The sequence below is a fragment of the Falco peregrinus genome, chromosome 5 (assembly GCF_023634155.1).
Source record: "Falco peregrinus isolate bFalPer1 chromosome 5, bFalPer1.pri, whole genome shotgun sequence".
Classification (NCBI taxonomy): domain Eukaryota; kingdom Metazoa; phylum Chordata; class Aves; order Falconiformes; family Falconidae; genus Falco; species Falco peregrinus.
The window spans coordinates 112,056,895-112,075,523 of NC_073725.1; the positions used below are offsets into that span (position 1 = coordinate 112,056,895).

The 18,629-nt window shown below is 36.4% G+C and overlaps 1 protein-coding gene across 3 annotated transcripts in view; it reads right to left on the bottom strand.

Annotated features, from left to right (window-relative positions):
- PPARG (peroxisome proliferator activated receptor gamma) overlaps positions 1-18,629 on the bottom strand; it is a 62,042-nt gene that overhangs the window by 18,455 nt on the left and 24,958 nt on the right. For all 3 annotated transcript variants that reach the window (XM_055806126.1, XM_055806125.1, XM_055806124.1), the window contains exons 2-4: positions 8,336-8,563; positions 6,311-6,480; positions 4,389-4,527 (exon numbers count right to left, since the gene is read on the bottom strand). In XM_055806126.1, coding sequence (XP_055662101.1) covers positions 4,389-4,527; positions 6,311-6,480; positions 8,336-8,555 — 529 coding nt within the window. In that variant the 5' untranslated portion in view covers positions 8,556-8,563. The remainder of the gene's footprint in view (positions 1-4,388; positions 4,528-6,310; positions 6,481-8,335; positions 8,564-18,629) is intronic.

The window sequence follows — 18,629 nt, forward strand, 5'->3', positions numbered from 1 at the left end:
AATTGAGTTAGATGTAATAGCTTTCTGTGCTATGAGTAAGCTTTGTTACATCAATGTCAAATCAGTCCAAACTACCCCCTGTTATCAAAGAATGCACAAGCTGATTAGCTAATCAAAGCAGTATAGCGGGTGGGGGTGGGTGGGGGGTGGGTGGAGTGGGGGGTGGGTGAGGTGGGGTTGGGGGTGGGGGTGGGGGGGGTGTTATCTCTCACTGGCCTAAAACACCCATCGTTGGTTTAACAACCCACTTGAGCTGGATTGCCAGCTATCAGATCACATGTCTACTCAGTTCAGCAAAGCAGCCCCTAGTAGTAGCAGTTTGCATTTAGCAGATAGGACCAAGTCTTCTAAACACAGGAACTGACTTCACTAAGAATAGGAACGAGATCTTACTGTCCTCTGTATTATATAAATCCTTAGGGCATATCTTGTTGCCTGCTATCATAATATCAGACTTTTACATAGATTAATTTGGCAATAATGAAATCCCTCAGGAATCTCATAATATTTTTTTCTTGTGTTTAGTGTGTGAAAACTATGCTTGGGGCAAAGTTTGTTATGCACCTTTGTATGGATTGTTTATTAGCAGTCCATCATCTCCACATGTCTTTGTTTCTTTCTAAATGGGCTTTTTTAGGATGAACTAATAATAGCAGTGGATCTTTCATGATCCACTTTTAAACACTGTCCCTATTTCATGAACATATGTGTCTGAAGTAATTCATGAATTACGAGAATAAACTTTCCTAAACAAAAGGTGATCATGACCCAAAGGTATATTTTCAATATAGCACTTCGTTAACAACATAAAGTTAGAGAGTTCTGAATAAAACATTCAAATCTTCTAATGTGATAGGCAAAAGGATAGTTTAACTTTTTTTTTTACACTTTAGAATATATTTTATAAATATTGTATTAGTTGCAGCAGATTCTGTTCAGTGCTTCGTAACATTTCAGGCAAAATCCAGTTATGTTCAAAATTCAGCCTAGTAGTTTCCTTTTGGAGAAATTGTCATTTTCAGGGGACTGAGACAAAAGTCAGGGAGAGGTCAGGCACCAGGAGATTTACAGAAGGTTATGTTATAATATAATTTGGAAAGTGGGATTTTAGATGAGAGGAGAAGTAAGAGGGATTGATGATACCTACAGAGGTTAGGGTGGGAAAAGGAGAGTTTACAGAATGGATAAGAGTTCACAGTATTTCTGGTGGTTTAGGAAAATTTCAAGGATGGGTGACATCCTTTTCTGCTTCTCTCTCCACCTCCCTCCTGTGACCCTGGCCTCATCTACTATTTCCCTGGACCACTTATTCTCCTTGCTACTCTATCTTCTCTCTCCTCCATCTACACTCACAGCAGGTCCAGCTTCCTTACCTCCTGGGGGCCTGGGAAGCAGATCAAGGCAGGATTTGTAGGGGTAGGAAGGGCAGGGGCAAACCAGAAGGCTGGTGTAAGACATCTGGAAATATGGCTTGCTGCTGATGCTGCAGGGGTGGAAGGGGTTCAGATGGCGATGTCTGTCACAGTAATAGAAGGTTGTGCAGGTTTGGGCACGTGCCTGCTGGAACATAAGATCTCTCTCTCTTCCCTTTGGCAGTTATTTCTTTTATTTTCATTTACAGTATTCTTCAAATGTCAGTGATTTAAAACCAACAGTAAGACACTATGTGCTATGTTATATCCTTTGCCTTTCAGTGGGAAAAAACTATAGACTATTTATCCTTACGCCACATTTCACAGCTTGGAGAAGTCACTACAATTGCTTATAGGCCATTCTGTATAGCACTCTCCTGACTGTCTAGATTATTTTTGAGCATAAATAAGTCCTCACATAGACTATAAACAGTTTCTTATGCTAGAAAACACAAAATAAAGCCAGGGCGGATACCTGTCTGAATTTACTGGGCATATACCCAGACTGAGCAATTAACTGCTCCCAGAACTGATAATAAAGACATATAGCCATGCGTGCTCTTTTTTCCATTACAGTAGTTAGTTTTATATAAATAGTATTTTTAGTAGAAGAGAAAAAAATAAATTTAGATTGCTAAAATTTTTTGGTTCTAAAAGAACAAAGCTTCTGCTTAGTGGTACTTCAGAATACAATCTGAGCAACTAAGGGTTAAACACAGAGTGCACTGTGGCTAGAGAAGAAAAGGAAAACAATATTCAAAGCATGAGAACACTACTGTCTTTTTTAACCTTCAGCCAAGTGGTATGTAGCGTTTATACGTGAAAAAATGTGGTTGTAGCTGCTAAGTGTCTCCTTGCATTCCCTGTTTTTGCAAATGCCCTACTGATTTTGCAATAATATGTCTATGCAAAGACATAGATTGGAACCCTCAGGCACAAATAATCCACATTCTGATTCCAAGCATTTAAAATTCAGAATTCACTGCCCAAATGGCTGAACTTCATTCTGTAGATGTAACTTAAAAAAGTATCTCAGTGTCATTGACAACATCCAGCGTTGCATTTCTGCATGCATCTTTATACAGGCCTGTGCCTTGAAAGGCAAGATTTAGTTCTTTTTTATAGATTTGTTTGTTTATAAATGATGGAGGAGCGAGGGTGTTGTTTCATGCAATGTAACGTAACCAGAGTGGGCAAAAAATGCAAATGTAGAAGCCAATACTTGAGTATAAACACTACTAACTCCCTGTTAGGTGAACTGCTGGTGAGAGCAAAGGAAAGCGTTCCTTCAGGCCCTGGGACAAACGGCTTTGCCTTTCCCCTCCTCTCTGTGCTTCCCCCCGACTCCCATAGCCATGGCCTCTGCTGGTGCCACAGCTTCTGCCCTGGCACTGGCTGAACGGGAAAAAATGTCAGGTGAAATGTTAATTTTAAAAATACTTCTTGGGCCCTTCATGTTACTAAGCCAGAGAGAACAGTCTTAGCCTCCCCCTTCTTGATAAGGCCGCACATGTTTCCCATTGACATAATTGGAAGCTATGTTGCTAGGTTATGAGGGAATTTGGCATGCACCTTGAAAATAATAATAATAATAATAATAATAATAATAATAATGAAACCTCCTGAATTACTATAAAAATACCCACAGTAGCATTTCAAAATTAGATTTATTTTTAAGTGCTACTGTTGCATCCCAGGAACTTGAAAACCATACTTTCTATTAGCAAAACATTTCCCATACCAATTTACATTCAGTGCATGTATTAACTTCTCAAACCACAGTTAAGCTTTCCTCTTGGGGACAGTACACTCATTTTTTTATATTGAAAATAATGAAAGTTCTAAAAAAACCACAGAGAAATTATTTTCCCAGTCATGTTTGCAATTCTTTACCCTTAGAATTACATAAGTCTCTATGTTATGACATTTAATTCCTGTTTTTACTCAACTTTGCCAAAGCAAGGCAGCAAAGAATCTTCATTATGTCTTTCTGTCCAAACATTCATAAGTATTTCCACATGAATTGATATGTGAATTTTAAAGTTCAGAGGGACTTTCTTCTCAATTCTATGCAAGAGAGCAGTCTCATGCTTACCTACTGCAAAGAAAGGAACCACAGAACCATACACAATTGCAAACACCTTTGCTATCTAAGACTGCAATTTATTCAGAATGGAAATGCTCCTTACAGTTCACAGGTGGGAGGGAATAGTCACCTCTGGACGGTGGAGAGATCAGACAGTGCATATAACACAGCAGTCACAGCTCTGCACACCATATGATGAAAGGCCAACAGCTGAACGGGCATGCTAAGAAACACTACGCTCCTACTTACCACACATTGGAATCTATGCCCAGATGTGGGTATCCTAGGAAGGAGGAGGACAGTTTTTTTTTAAAATGGTACAGGGTCTGCCCCATTCATCTGAAGTATGTTGCGTTCCAGTGCAAAAAAGTGTTAACTTAGTGATGCTAATGGTCCTCAGTAGGTGTCCTATGCCTCAAATTCAAGTTATTATTCACAGTTTCAGTAAACTCTCTAGTCCCTTTTTCATAATTAAATTAAGTTTTCTGCTTACAGGAAAGACACTGAGCTACAGTATGCAGAAGAGTCTCGTCAAAAAATAAGACAATGAACTGAAAAATAACAATTACACTAGGAATATGTTCAGGAAGAACAACCAACAGTGTAATGAGCAAGAACGATGGAGAATAAAACCAACTCATATGTTGCGCTACAGATTATATTGCTAAGTACAGATCTCTACCTATCTGATCTTTATATTGAAAGCAATTTCCAATGATATACAGTGTCCTATACTCAGAGGCAATCATTCTGACATGTATTTCTAAACTGCCTAGTGTAAAGGAACAGAAGACTAGATGTTAAAGCAGCACATTCAGTAATCATATTAATGTTTCATGTCATTTTTCAGATGAAAGATTATTGTTTTAAAATATGCTATGTGCGCTTACCATTATGTGACATTCCAACAGCAAGGCATTTCTGAAATCTGCAGTATTGACATTTATTTCTGCTTTTCTTATGGATGCGGCAATTAAGATCACACCTGTCATAAATTAGCTTTAATCTAATTGTTCTTCGAAAAAAGCCCTGGAGTAAACATAAAAGGATGCAAGAAACTGTCAGTATCAGTGTCTCACTTCTTTATACATACAAAGCACCCTTCTGCACACACGCTGAACCTAACTTTGTTTCAGACAGATTTCCAAAGGAAGCAAGGCTCATGTGATCATACTCTCTGCTTACCAGTGTGCTCCTGTTCTGATCTTATTAGCCATTTTCAAGCTAGTTTGATAGAGGGGTAAAAATCTCAAACAGGTGGGAAGCCTATGGGAATCAACCGGGTTTAAAGGACACTAGGAACAACATAAGCTGAGAGCTTTGCAGAGCCATGCTGACCACGAAGAACATAATGTCCAAGGAAGCAAAGCTCTATTTGTTCCACTGCTCATGGGACAATTTGTTATAAAGAGAACGTGACATTTTCAAAATGTAAAGCTCATTAGCAATATAATTTTTTTTATAAATAAAAACAAACCAGAAATTCTGCCAACAGCAGTTTGTTCTCAAGTAAATAAAAAAGGTTATATTAGCTGTTTTTTAAAAAAATTTCTTTGCTAACCAAGTATTTTTTAAATTCTATTTCAAACATTTATTTTCCTTTTTGAGCCTCAGTACTTAAAGAGAATTTATATTTTAATATATTTTACTTTGTTTTTGCACAGTGCTGAACTAATTTTGCAATATTTATTTCTGGATTATGTTTTCTAGTTTTTTTTATTTTCTAGTTTACCTTGATTGTTTGGATATTACAAATTTTCAAAGTACATCGGCACATGAAAAATCACAAAACTTGGTGCCAAACTTATGGAAATTATTGCACACAAGCCTTATGAAGTCTTACAAAGAGAGAAATCAATTATGGAAATTCACACTTCTGTCTATCCACAGTTTAAAGATGCTTTCTCAGATCACTCAATCAATTAATAAAGTTTATCCAAATTTTCATCATTTGTTCCTTGTAACAATTGATTTTTCCTCACAGCAAATAACAACAAAAGCATAATGCCAACTCTTATTTATGCAATTCACTGGAACCTAAATAACCAACAGCATACTTATTGCTTTATGTGCGTTCCTTAATTCAGTGCTACAAATTTTATTTAAGCTCTGCATTGGGTCTTTCCCATTAGTTACTCTCCTCAAGATATTGAAAACAGAGAAGATGGGAATGTCATGTTAAACTCTGTAATATTTTTCTTTGAACTCAATGAATTATTATTTATTTCTTTCTCTTGCATTTCTTTTCTCAGTCTTGAGGATGATCAATTTTTACACTATTCATTTGTCCTTTATATGCTATAGACACTAAATATCATTGACATAAAAAAAAGAGATGGTGGAGTTTTAAAGCAGAAGGCTACATTCTTTAACACCATTAGACTTTTCCACAGTCACCTAGCAATGTGTAAATTAGGTAAAGAAACTCTAATGGAGTTGGAATTTTAAATTGCTGAGTATTGAGCTTTGGAGCTGGGCAGGAGCCTGCTTTTGCTGTGTTCTATGAATTCAGATGCTGCAAGTGACCTCCAAGACAGCAGGAATGAAATATAATTGCATAATTGACAAAAGTAGAAGAAACGCACAAAAAAAGTTGAATGGATCAGTAACATAAATAATACAAAAGCGAATTATATTTTCAAAAATTCCTGCTTATTAAGTCATAAAGTATATGTGGTATATGTGGAATGATTTACTTAAAGACCTAAAACTTTTTTTTAAAGCATGGATCTCTGATTTTACAAAGTGATTATTCAGATTAAAATAGTATCAAATTTTACTTACTGAAAAAAATATGTTTGTGATGACTTACCTTGCAGCCCTCACATGCATGCACACCATAGTGAAATCCGGAGGCCTTGTCCCCACACACACGACATTCAATAGCCATCAGGGAGTTGGAGGACTCCTCGTGAGGTTTATTGTACAACTGAACTTTTTCTGAAAAATAGGGTGGGGAAGGAGGCTCCATTTTGATTGCACCTGTGTAGAAAAGATTTAAATGATAAACTTTAAGTTTAATTGAATATATAAAAGAACATGCAAGGAATAATCACAAGCAATCACAGTAAACATTGCCAGATTCATAGGTCTGCTTCATAATCCAAAACAAGCAGTAAACAAAGAATGTAAAGGGATGTAAGCTATAAGCCACTATTTCAGTGGTAGCATATAGCCTGAAAAACCAGATTCTGATGTAGAAAGTGTATTACAGATTCAGTTTGCAGCTCTGTAGTGTGGAATGATTTGAAGACAAGGATATTAAAAATTTATATATGGAGACCTCATACTTGAAAGGCCTTACTTTTCTCAGTTTCTAATCTGGTTGTATTACTTTAAGGTGTTCAGAAATACTGCAGCGAGATGGACCAGAGTTTATAACGTAGTCTTAAAAAAATATTTAAGTATCTAATAGGCCTATACATTGAATAACATATTGTTAGATAATACATATACTGGATAATATAATATTGAATATTTAAAGAAATGTAGTTTTCTCCTGGATAACACTGTTCAACTTTGGATGCAGTTTAGAGACACATTTTATCTTCTGAAAGTTTCTTATTAAGAGAGCAATTGATAATATTGAACCAGCTCAAACAATGAAATAGGATATCTTTAAATCAGTCATTACTGGTCATAGAAGAAAGCTGTGACATTTGACATTATAACATTACATCAGATCATGTATCAGGATAAGGTGAATGTTTTTGTTTTCCAGACTGTTTTTGTTTTCCAGACTGGCTACACTATACAAAACATATATGTATATTCCTGTATAAAACAGGAAGAAAATAAACAGGAAGAAAAAAAGAGAAGTGGAAAATTATTTAAGTAAAGACGAAGAGGATTTATCCTACCTAAACTCTACTGCACTCTCTAGCTTGTTATTAAAGTGTTATGGACATTTCTAATTAAAGAAAATAAAAACAAATTAGTAGCTGGAAAAATGCCTTTTAATTTATGACATAAGTAACCCAGTGGTACACAGCACCTGCTTTGCTGTACGACCAAAATTAAATACCACGATTTTCTTAGCAAGAATTCCCTGTAAGAATTCCTGTACAGATTGCTACAAGCAAATGTGATGTCAGATCTAAGTACGCTGAGGGAATCTTTTAAAAAGTTCCAGGCACAGCAACCTTACATACCTACTTTGAGCAGACGTGCAGTAACAACTTGTTTAAGAATTGTCACTTCCTTTCTTAAAAGGAGAGTGCCGTGTAAATTTTTTTTACTGTAGCTAGTGAAAAAACATTTTTCATAGAGAATAAATAGTAGTAGCCCATGAAACTCCAAGGTTATGCCTGCATTAGGAGCACTGATAAGAGTTATACCAACGTGGTGACTCAGATGCAGAAAATATTTCTACTCCATCAGTTTCTTAGGCCACTTGGAATGTAAAAGCTACACATATTAATAATTCATATGCTATGTACTCTGGGGCACTTTTTTAACATCCAGGATATTTATTCTGCATTGTGTGCATAGAGCTTCAAAGGAAAATTTACACACAAGATATGTGAATGGGAGGCTGGAGGTTTCAGGAACAAGTGGTGGGGTTCATGTGTCAAATAAAAAGTGTTTAATGTCATTTTAGATACTTTATGATGCCTTGCCTGATCTCCAGCTGCTGTTCTCAAAGGCTGAAGGTCTGCTATATGTACTTGATCTTTTCTGTCTGCCCTGCAAGAATATCTTGTGGACATCTCTGATGATACAAGATACCAGCATTTAGACATCTGAATACTTCTAAACACTTTGGCTGATATTACACTTCCCAGAGAATGAATCAATATGAACAGGAAAGAAGTATTTAAAGAAATTAAAAGCATACTTTGGCAATCCTGGAGCTTGATATCGTATTTATAATCAATGCTTGTCTGATCAGTTCTTGCAAGAGGAATATCTTCGTAGTGCGGTGAAGAAATGCTTGAAAAATCAACAGTGGTAAATGGCTTTATGTCAAAGGAATGTGCATGATCATCCATCGCAGACAGATCCACTGGACTAATTCCAAAATTAATGGGCCAAAACGGCATTTCTGTGTCAACCATTGTAATCCCTGAAAACAAAACAAACAAAAGAAACAGAAATTTCAAAAGAAGCTAGTTTTCTCTGTAATGAGTTCAGGCCCAAGCTGAGATCCAATTGTCTCATGTCCAAAGGGCTGAGGTGCAAGCTCACAATCAGGTATAGGTTTTAGGGGAACATTTAGGCTCCCTCTGTCATTTGGCTTGAGTTGTCACCATGTAATGTGTTAGGCTGTATAGTAACATTGCATGGCTAATGCCAGGCAGTTAACCCGGCTTTGAGGTTCTTCTTAGGAAGGCTCTGACATCTCACATCTTAAGAGCAAACGAGGTTTGCTGGCATCCAGGGCTCAGGCTAAGCTTAGAACAGAATGGTTGTCTTCGGGTATGCTACTAGACTGAACTGATCTGGTCTGTACTTCAAAAGGTAGCAGAGGCAACTTGTAGGCTCACAGAACAATGGTTAGACGAAAAATTGACAAAAATATATATGGAAAAAATAACCACCTAAATAATTATGAATGGCCAGATGAAACACAATGGTGTTTTAATATTATATTTTACAGAGCATCTATGTACTTTAGTAAGCATGCAAGTAATTTCAAAAAACCCAAATACACCAATACCCAGCCACCCCCACCCCTCCCAGTGATGTTAACTTAAATCAGCATAACTGGAAAAAAACATTTCACTTTTTTAACAGACAGATAACACTGACTTTAATTCCATCTCTCAACAGCATGCATATGAATAGAATTAGAAGTATTCCACAATTCATTTTTCAGTTTTGCAAATCCTAATTGTCATCCACTTCGCCAGTGCCTGAAAATCTTAAGGATTTTTATATTAAGAAGAAAAAAAACACCAGTAGTTGTTGTTAAATAAATGGTGTTTTTCCTCCAAATAACCAGAAATATTGGAAGTCTTTACTCATTCAAGTATGTCAAAAGTTTTATCACAGAGTCTTAAACACAAGGATCAAGGAAATTTAATTTAGGACTTCCAAATCCCATATGTATTTATACAGATCTTTACAGTAGTAAACAAATAAAAACCTTCAGTCTTCAAAAAACTCAGTGAATTTAGACAGAGATGCAAATTGAGTCTTCTTCTGACAGCTGAACCAAAAGCCTTAATTTAGATGTATTTCAACTATGAAAAACCCTGTAAGTAACAGCAAGTGTAAAACACTGGTTTATAGCTAGGGTCTGACTTTAATTTTCCATGATTTATAAAAAGAACATTCTAATCTAAAAATAGAATAGATGTTATGGAACTAAAATAGCTTGGTCACTTTGGCTGTTTAGTTTGGACTTTAGACCCAATCAAGTAAGTAGCCTTTAACCTCTAGATAACATGAACTTTGATTTGATCCACTTTGAATCAAAACTACTCCGTCACACTGCCAAAAATGTTGCAAAATGAATATAATAGAACAGACCTGCTCTGTAATTTTGAGATCATCCTTTGATTTGACAGGCCTGCAGGTAAGTAAAACAGTGCCTGTCCTCCCCATCAACTGTGCTGAAGGGCTCAGGTAGGAATGGCTAGGAATGGTTAGAGGAAACCTTTCCTCAGGAGAGTCACCGTCATTCTGCCACCTTTTAGGACTCGCAGCACAACCCTTTAGCTCTTCTACCTTGAACACTGGCAACAAAGCTTGTAAGATAGCTTTCTTATTCTTAAATTTCAGATAAGAAATTCTCGCTGCAGTGGGGACAAAAGAGATGCTACTGTATCCCGTGCTGCGCAACATACATGTTGCCTCTAGTAGAGCAGAAGGGGAACCTATAGCTCCTTCATACTGCCACTGGTATTCCTACGTGACTGATAGAGTCCTGCAAAGCAAACGGTGTTGAAGGGTGATGTTGGCACGTTTAGCCTAACAGTCAGCTAGCTGCCTACCTTCCCAAAGGCTTCAGCCACTGGATGGGGCATACAGTCTCATATTAGCCTTAATGGAAGTAAGATCCACCTACAAGCAAACAACAGAATTTCTAACTGCCACAAGTGAATTATCTGGTGGAAGTGCATGATAGGCTGTCAGAGTGCCTCAGTGTCATACAGTAGCTTCAAAATAGTAAATTTTTCTGTTAACGTGAAGTGTAAATCCCTGGCCCATCAACACTGAAAACTGTTTGTCTTGAACAGATCTCCAAAGAAAGCAGTAAAATAGAATACACTCCTTCTTAAGAGTCCATTTTTGTAATTGCTCAGCCACATCTTTAAAAGAAATTAAATAGAATCAACAGACCTCTAAAATTTAAACATTGGCTTATTATATCCTTTAAGCAAGTGACATGGAGTGTTATGTCCACCTTGTATCCACAGAGGAGGGCTGCCTCAAGGGTGAAGAAGGATGCCCGTAGGCATGGTTCTGGTTATGGTCCAGCTTCATCCTGCGAGGTCCAGAGGACTCTATATGTGCAGGTGCACTCACGAGGTTACTGTGTGGCCAAGAAACAACTGCAGGCAGCCACGTCCCCAGCAGGCAGGAGGACTCATAGTGACAGCTGCCCTTGCACTAGGGAGGCAGCTGAGGAGGCTGGGGTCCACGCTTAAAGGCAAGTGCCAGCTTAAGTCACTCTCTGAATAGGGATATGCTTAATCCCTCACCACGGATCTCAGTTTTTGTATTACACACACACAGACCAGATGTTAAAATTGTGCTGTTTTCCTCCAAAATCCATAAAAGCTCTACAAAAATATTCTCACAATCTTGAGGCATTATCGCTTTGTAGTTTCGGTTTAAAAGGCTCCAGTTTGCAAATGACTGAGAGCTAAACAGCCAGTTAAAGCTAGGCTATATTTCACTTTAGAACACAGGGAATTGCTGTGGTGTTTTGGAGAATTTGGTTACGCATAACATGATGAATTCTATGAAACTCCTGAATCATTACGGCAGAGTGTGTGCACGAAATTCATAGGCACAGATATACTACAGCTTAGAAAGAGCCTCAGATAAGGGTGCGAGACCAGATGTCTGGCTTGCTGGGCACAAACTACAACAGCTGAGAGGGTATAGTAATTCCTTAGCAGGAATTTTCTGTTTTCACAGACAGCACAGCTAACTTTTTTCAGCAGTCTACCAATGATTTCCAGAGCAGTTTCATGGTGAAAATATTTCTAGCCTAGAACTGTGATGTTTTAGGTTTTTATTAAGCTTTAGAAGAAGCAAAATAAAAATAAACAAATAGTGACCTGTCATCACGTAATACAAGGGATAGCGTTTCATGCATGTTGTTTTTTCCTTACTAGTTGTTTTTTTTTCTGTGCATCTGTTCACATTATACACATGATCTGTGTGCTGGGAATAAAGGATATAAAAAAGCCAAAATTAAACTGAAGAGAAAAACAGGGAATTGTGGGTGCACCTATCAGCTGTGACAGGTCACAAAGTAATTCCATTTTATGCTACTCATAGTTCTGCTCTAAGGTAATAAAATCTGGACTCAGCAGCCATTTACAATTTTTTTCGAGCAAAAGCCTATAAACTCCACCCCTTCCAGAGGTTAACATCCCTAACATCCCATGACTAGTAATAACAGTTCTTCTGATCTTCAGGCAACTAAAAAGGCTTTGCTAAGTTGTTCCACTACAAAAAAGTCTCCTTTTAGTTTTCAAAAATTATTATGTTGCCTGTAATTTCATCTAATACTACAAAGGTACGTATCAATGGTATTATACACATACACATAGGTGTGTGTATCTGAAGTATTTCTTAAAGTGTAAGATTCTGACGTGGTAAAATGCCTTAAGTAGGTAGGTTTTACTCAACACAAAAAAAAAAAAGGTTTGCATGTACATTTTTCATTGCTTTCCTTCCCTTAAAAACAGGTAATTTTGGCCATACTGTAAATCTGAACTGACAAGGCCTGAGTTCTGTACCATTTACAGGAATTTAACATCCACTGCCAGTCTAGCATGAACCTAGGAGGGCTCATGAACACAGAACATTTAATCTAACCACAGCTGAGAAACATTTTGCCTCTCAGGCCTCACAGTTAAGGAACGTACATCTCTTCTGAGGGATGTAACGTTCTCCAACAGCAGCACCACAAGACAGGACAAGATGGGTGTTTACATGCACGTGTGTCTACGTGTGGAGAAATGGATATATATATATAAATATATATATATATCCATATATATATTTGGCGATGGGGAACCATTACTATATAAAATAAAGCAAATTCTGTGATTTCCCAGCTGTAGGGACTATATTTCTACTACTTACTATGACATCTGTGCAAAGAGGCGGCAAGGGATTATTTTCTTACTGCATTAACTATACACAACAAAAGGACTAAAGCATTTGACTTTCTCTCATTATGCACATATTTCTGATTTGTTTGGTTTAAAAAAAAAAAAGAAAAAAAGAAAAAAAGGAAAAAATCAGCAATGTGAACTGGTATATAGATATACAGATCAATAGGTATTTTTCAAAGATGCCAGTAAATTCAAAGTTGGTAAAAGAATCTTAAAGATGTCAGTGCAATAGATTCTGTACTGCAAGAATATCTAAGGTCAAACTAAAAAACAAGAGCTGTTTTGTGCTACTTTTTCCATTTCTGGATAACAAGATGCTTATTATAGCATTATTTTATCCAACAAAATAGCTAGGCATTAGCGATCCCACAGTAAAATTATTCATCAACCTTTCTGAATTATGAGAATTTTTAGGTTTGCTCAGGTTTTGGATATAAAAATCAGAGCATTTAGATACAGTTTTAGATTGAATCTTCAAATATGACTGCTGTGTCTTGGTCAAATTATGGATATCCTGTTCAATTTAATAAAATTTGCTATTATGCTGGAAAAATGAAATTTACTGTATAGACTAATTTATATTATAAATACTAGAACGAAGAAAACCTTTCATGTGCTAGTTTTATTCTTGTGGCATTGAAAACTAAAATATGAAAAACGTTCCTATGTTTAATAGTTAGTTTACAAATATTTCTATTTTGCATATAACTTTATTTCTGCTGTGTATTTTGTCTTTTTTCCCTCCACGTAAAAAAGAAATGCTAATATATCTTTTTTTTTTTTTTCTTTCTTTTTTGGTGGTGGTGGAAGAAGTTTAGTTGTATTCTTCTCTTGGCTTTTTTTAAAAAACAAACCACCAAAACATCCAAAGCAAAGTCCAATCAACAGACAATTCCAGAATTCTTTCATAAAACTCACACATGCTCATGTGAGATCCAGGTAATAAAAATGTAACTAATGGTTAAAAAGATTTTCACGTGCAAAAATCATTCTCAGTCAGCAAAAGACTACACTGAATAGCAGCAGAGATGTTTTTCACAAAGTCAGATGAATACGCTTTAACATTTAATCATCAAAAAGACGAGAAGTGAAAGAGAGAATGGTGCGGAGATAACATTAAACACTGAGAAATGAAACTAGTTGTTTTAACTCAGTTTGCTTGCATTTAATCTCATGTAGCCAACTGCTAACTGTTATCTACAAGGAAGTAAAAAAAGGCGCCCGAACCCATGAAACACGTCTGTATTGACTATCAACCATAGTGACAGCATACAGTTAGCTAATCAGGCACTGACCGTGAAAACTATCATACCATTAAGTTAATTCATTCAGTAGCAGTTGCAAATTGAATTGATTTCCGATTCCTAAGAAAGTTATTCAGGGTATTTTTTGTATTAGGAAAACATAAAATATAACAAAAGAGATTACCGTGGTATGAAAAACATCTTGGATCACAGGCTACTCTTTACCATAAACACTACCTGTGCTCAGTTAACCTGAAAGGCCTGTTACACTACATTCTAGACACGCTCTTTCCAGACAAAACTACCAAAATATGACCCTAGAGGTATTTAACAAAGCAACCAGAACATCCTAGCCTCATATGAGTTACAGAAAATCAGAAAAAAAAAAAAAGCGCGATTAAAGCCTCTCAGCCTTGAAACATTAAAATCTAGGCAATGATACAATTATACTACATGGACAGGTATAAATAAGGACAAATATATACATTATGTATTTTTTTTTTTTATTAAAACATAATTCATAGACAAGTTTGAATTTCATCTCATGTATAAATGTGTCAGAATCCGTCGAGTAAACTCATATGCAAGTGCTGCAGAACTTAATGGGAACTTTTACCAATTATTTTAATTAAGGCAGACTCAGACCATCTCCAAAATAATGTCATCTATGTTAGTTAAGATCACAGAACCATTCCTAGCTTTAAAGAAAAATTTAGAGATGGTGAAGGGTCAGCTTGATATCCCCATATATTTTATTTATCTACTTAGGAGGAACAATAAAATGTTTTATGTGTGCCTTGCAAAACCACATCTACCCTAAATGACAGCACCAAATCCACTGAATTAAAGACCTTCAATGATCTTTTAGAAGAAAATGCTGCAAAAGGACAATAAGAAGAGAAAGGACAGTCTTGTGATAGAACAATCGCATTCCCCTTTCAATAACTCCGTTCTATTGTTGCCTCTGACACAGAAATTCTGTGTGGCAATGGGCAAGTAGTTCAAGCCAACATTTTCATCAGTGCTGTTTTCAGGTCCTAGATGTGAGGCATAGGGTCTGGTGATACATTGTGTTCAGAAAGTGATTAACCAATGTCTCTGGATGGTGGAATTCGTCATCACTTCTAGTAAAACTTGGGAAAATGGTATCACTTTGTCCTATTCATTGTTCTTCTGGTTACTTAGAGAAAATTGCACCATCCAACTGCATTTACTTTTCCCAGAGAAAATAAAAAAACCCAAACTACTGTTTAGACTTTTGCCTCAGTTCTCCACTTGTCCAGTGAAATAATATTATCTATTTTCCTCCCTATTCTCTGTGTTGTCATTAATAAGGCAGCCTTCTGCAGCAGGGATGGTATTACTCTACATATTCCTGATTATGTCTGAGTAGAATGAAGCTTTAAGCTTAGTTTAAAAGCCTTTAGGAGATACCTTCTTCAATCATGAAAATAATATATTTTTCATGCATAGTACATGTCATTATAACAGACTTTATCTAATAGACAACATTTGCATAAAATAGAGGTAGTTTGGCTTTGGATAAAGCGAAGTATGTGATTTTTTTCTGTATTTCAAACAATGACTCAAAGCTCTTGGACACAGCCCATTTAATACATTAAAACAACTACTGTGTCGTCTGCAGGTTCTTAAATTTAACAACCACTCCATAACATAGGACCTGTACTATTTTGTGTTCTGTTGCTGCAGAGTCAGCAGAGGGAGCACAACGTAACTAAAAAAAAAACCCAACTCTTTCCAAGAACTCTGCTGACACAATCAATGATGCTCTTAAACAAACAAACAAGCAAAACAGTACATAAAAAGAGCCTTGTTGGCTGATACACCCAGTTCAGTATTTGGACAAATTCAGAAAGCTTCAAACTGCAGCAAGAAAAATAAAATAATAGCAAAAATCTATAAAGACTTGCTTTAAAAATTGTGTTACAGAAGTTTGTACTGTTACATTTGCATTACCAAGAAACAGAGATAGAAAGGATTTTTTTTCTTTTTGTCTGTGCACATATTCAAGACATTGGTATTATTATGTGGTGACATATATACTGAACAGCAATATATTGATAGGACTTAAAATACTTATCCAAAGCAGTCTTTTTCCAAGGAAATTACACATTAGAAACAACTGTGATTTTGGGAAAAGGACTCAGGCTTACTTAGGCAATTGATAGAAGAAGTATTGACAAAGTTTTTTATTGTAAATTCAAACTGTTTTTGAAAACTCAGTATTGCCTTTCAGCATTCCTACCCTAGAATTGTCATTATAGCAAGAACAAAAGTACTTCTGCATGCACCCTGGTGTCAAGCAGACGCCTGCTTGTACCACAGTCTTAGCGGACCTGCTCTTTTTCTTTTCATTTATGAATTTATCAAAAATTTTACAGGAATGAAAATGGAGCTCACTGCATAACAGAAGAACAAAACTTTTATGGGTTTGTTTCAATTTGAGAACTCTAAACTAAAGCTCCCTGTCCCCCTCAGTTTACCTGTAAAAACAAAGAAAATACCTAGCGTCCTTTAGCAAATGTTGAGTGTCAAAACCAGCTCCACAGTAACTGACTTAGTGAAGAAGTAAGTTCATAGATAATTTGGTGCATTGCTTTTAACATCAGCCCTGACTCCAAGCACAAAACCAAGACAATGGAGGACATTTCTTCTCTGTTCCTCAGCTCCAGCCCTCAAGCTATCTAAATGTGGCCCAGAAATGAACAGGTCCATTAGGGAATATGCCTGACAATACGAAAAAGATGCCACATAGAAAATATACTTTGGAAAGAATGGGAATAAACATTGCATATAAAACCAAGCCTGGTAGTTCTAGACAAAATGGTTTTGTTACATCTTTAAGCAGAGGAGGAGGGATGTATCACCACTGTGGCAGGGTGCAGCCAACAAGCACACCTGAAGGGTTAATCACAGAGTGGGATGAGTATAAGGTTATGAAAGTCTCCTTTCAGAGTCTGCTGTACTAACCTGCAGAACCAGCACAGGACAAAAATTCTGATAGCAAAAAGAAAAGCAATAAGCTGGGGCTGAGTGGAATGTTAAAGGTGTGACAACAAACCAGATACTCCCAGGAACCACCAGATGCAGGTTTCTGTCACATCTCCACAATGTAAATCATGGGCTAGAGTTGAAGATTGGATGGCTTAAGAACCAGGCTGAGATACCCAAATGGTGCGCTGTGCACGGGCTTCAGGGAATAGTGACACCGAGATCCTTCAAAAAACTGAATAAAATGTAAGAGGGGAGTAAACCCATTCATCCTCTCAGTAAGGCTGCATGGTAAAACATCAGAAGAAACTTGAGAAACGGTGTAAATCCAAACACTTGAAAAGGCCAAAGGCAAGCAACTCATGAATCAGTAGGAAATGTATTCTGTTCCTATAACTGAATTATAACTACAAGCTGTGATCACTAAAAGCTCAGTCCATAAATTTACTACACAGTTTAGGAGCTAGCTGCTAATAGAAGCAGAAGAAAAATAATAATAAAAAAAAGCCCATTCAGGGAATAATAGAGCTCTTTAATTTAAAGTATATTTTCTATTCTATGCCTGTGGAATTCACACAAAATGGTAAGTGGCCTGGGTTCTTATTTGAAACAGCAGCATTTTATACCCTTGGAGCAACATAAACCACTGTAAATATAAATGCAAATGAGAAACAAGCTCAAAAATGCCACAGGCTACTCGGATATAGTACAAATTCTACCATACTATTTTAAGTTTTTAGTGCAGAATTTGTTGCATTCTGATACTGGATAGATATCGATGAAACTTTAAGTTATTTCAGGATATAAAAGAAATTGATTGCAAGGCTATGTCAAATAACAACTTAAATAGAAATTGAGAATATTGGACAATGGAAGATAGCTGTGTAAGAAATACTGATTAATATATCTGAAAAACTTTATAGACAGATAGCTCAGATTTAAGAGGAACAGCACTTGAAAATCATGGAGAACACAACTACAAAATTCTAGAGGTGACCCGGCATTGGGCTCCCAGTGATGAAAGGCTGACTACAATAGAAATGGAAGTGTTCTACTGCTGTCACAAGACTGACAGAACACTGAGCTGTAGAGATAATTTCTGTTCTCTCAGATTCAAAGTGTGTGGGAAATACAATGTTCTTAGAAATACTTGAGTGGCAAAACTGCACAGTTTTCTAGTTATAGGCAGCTGCAATCCATGCCTTGTGAAGCACCATGTATTGAAACTAAAATTAATCCTGATGAAAAGACTTATCTTCCAATGCTTTTTGTTCAAAAAATATCTTAAAAATACCTCCCACTCTTCAAAATAGAAATTACTGGTAGTTCATTCTGTTGAACAAAAAAAAATAAATAAATAACCGAACAGCCCCAGGAGTATAAAAATCTGAAAAATAAGATATCATCTCATTGCTAATATAAAAATCAGAATAAACATCTACAGAATTCTAATGGGCAAATATCATGTATCACTATTTACAGTATGCCTACTTGCCTTAGTGGAGCTCAAGTCTGGATCCCTTTGGTTTTGAGGGATTTGAGGAAACCAGAAACTAACACGTCTCTAACTTGC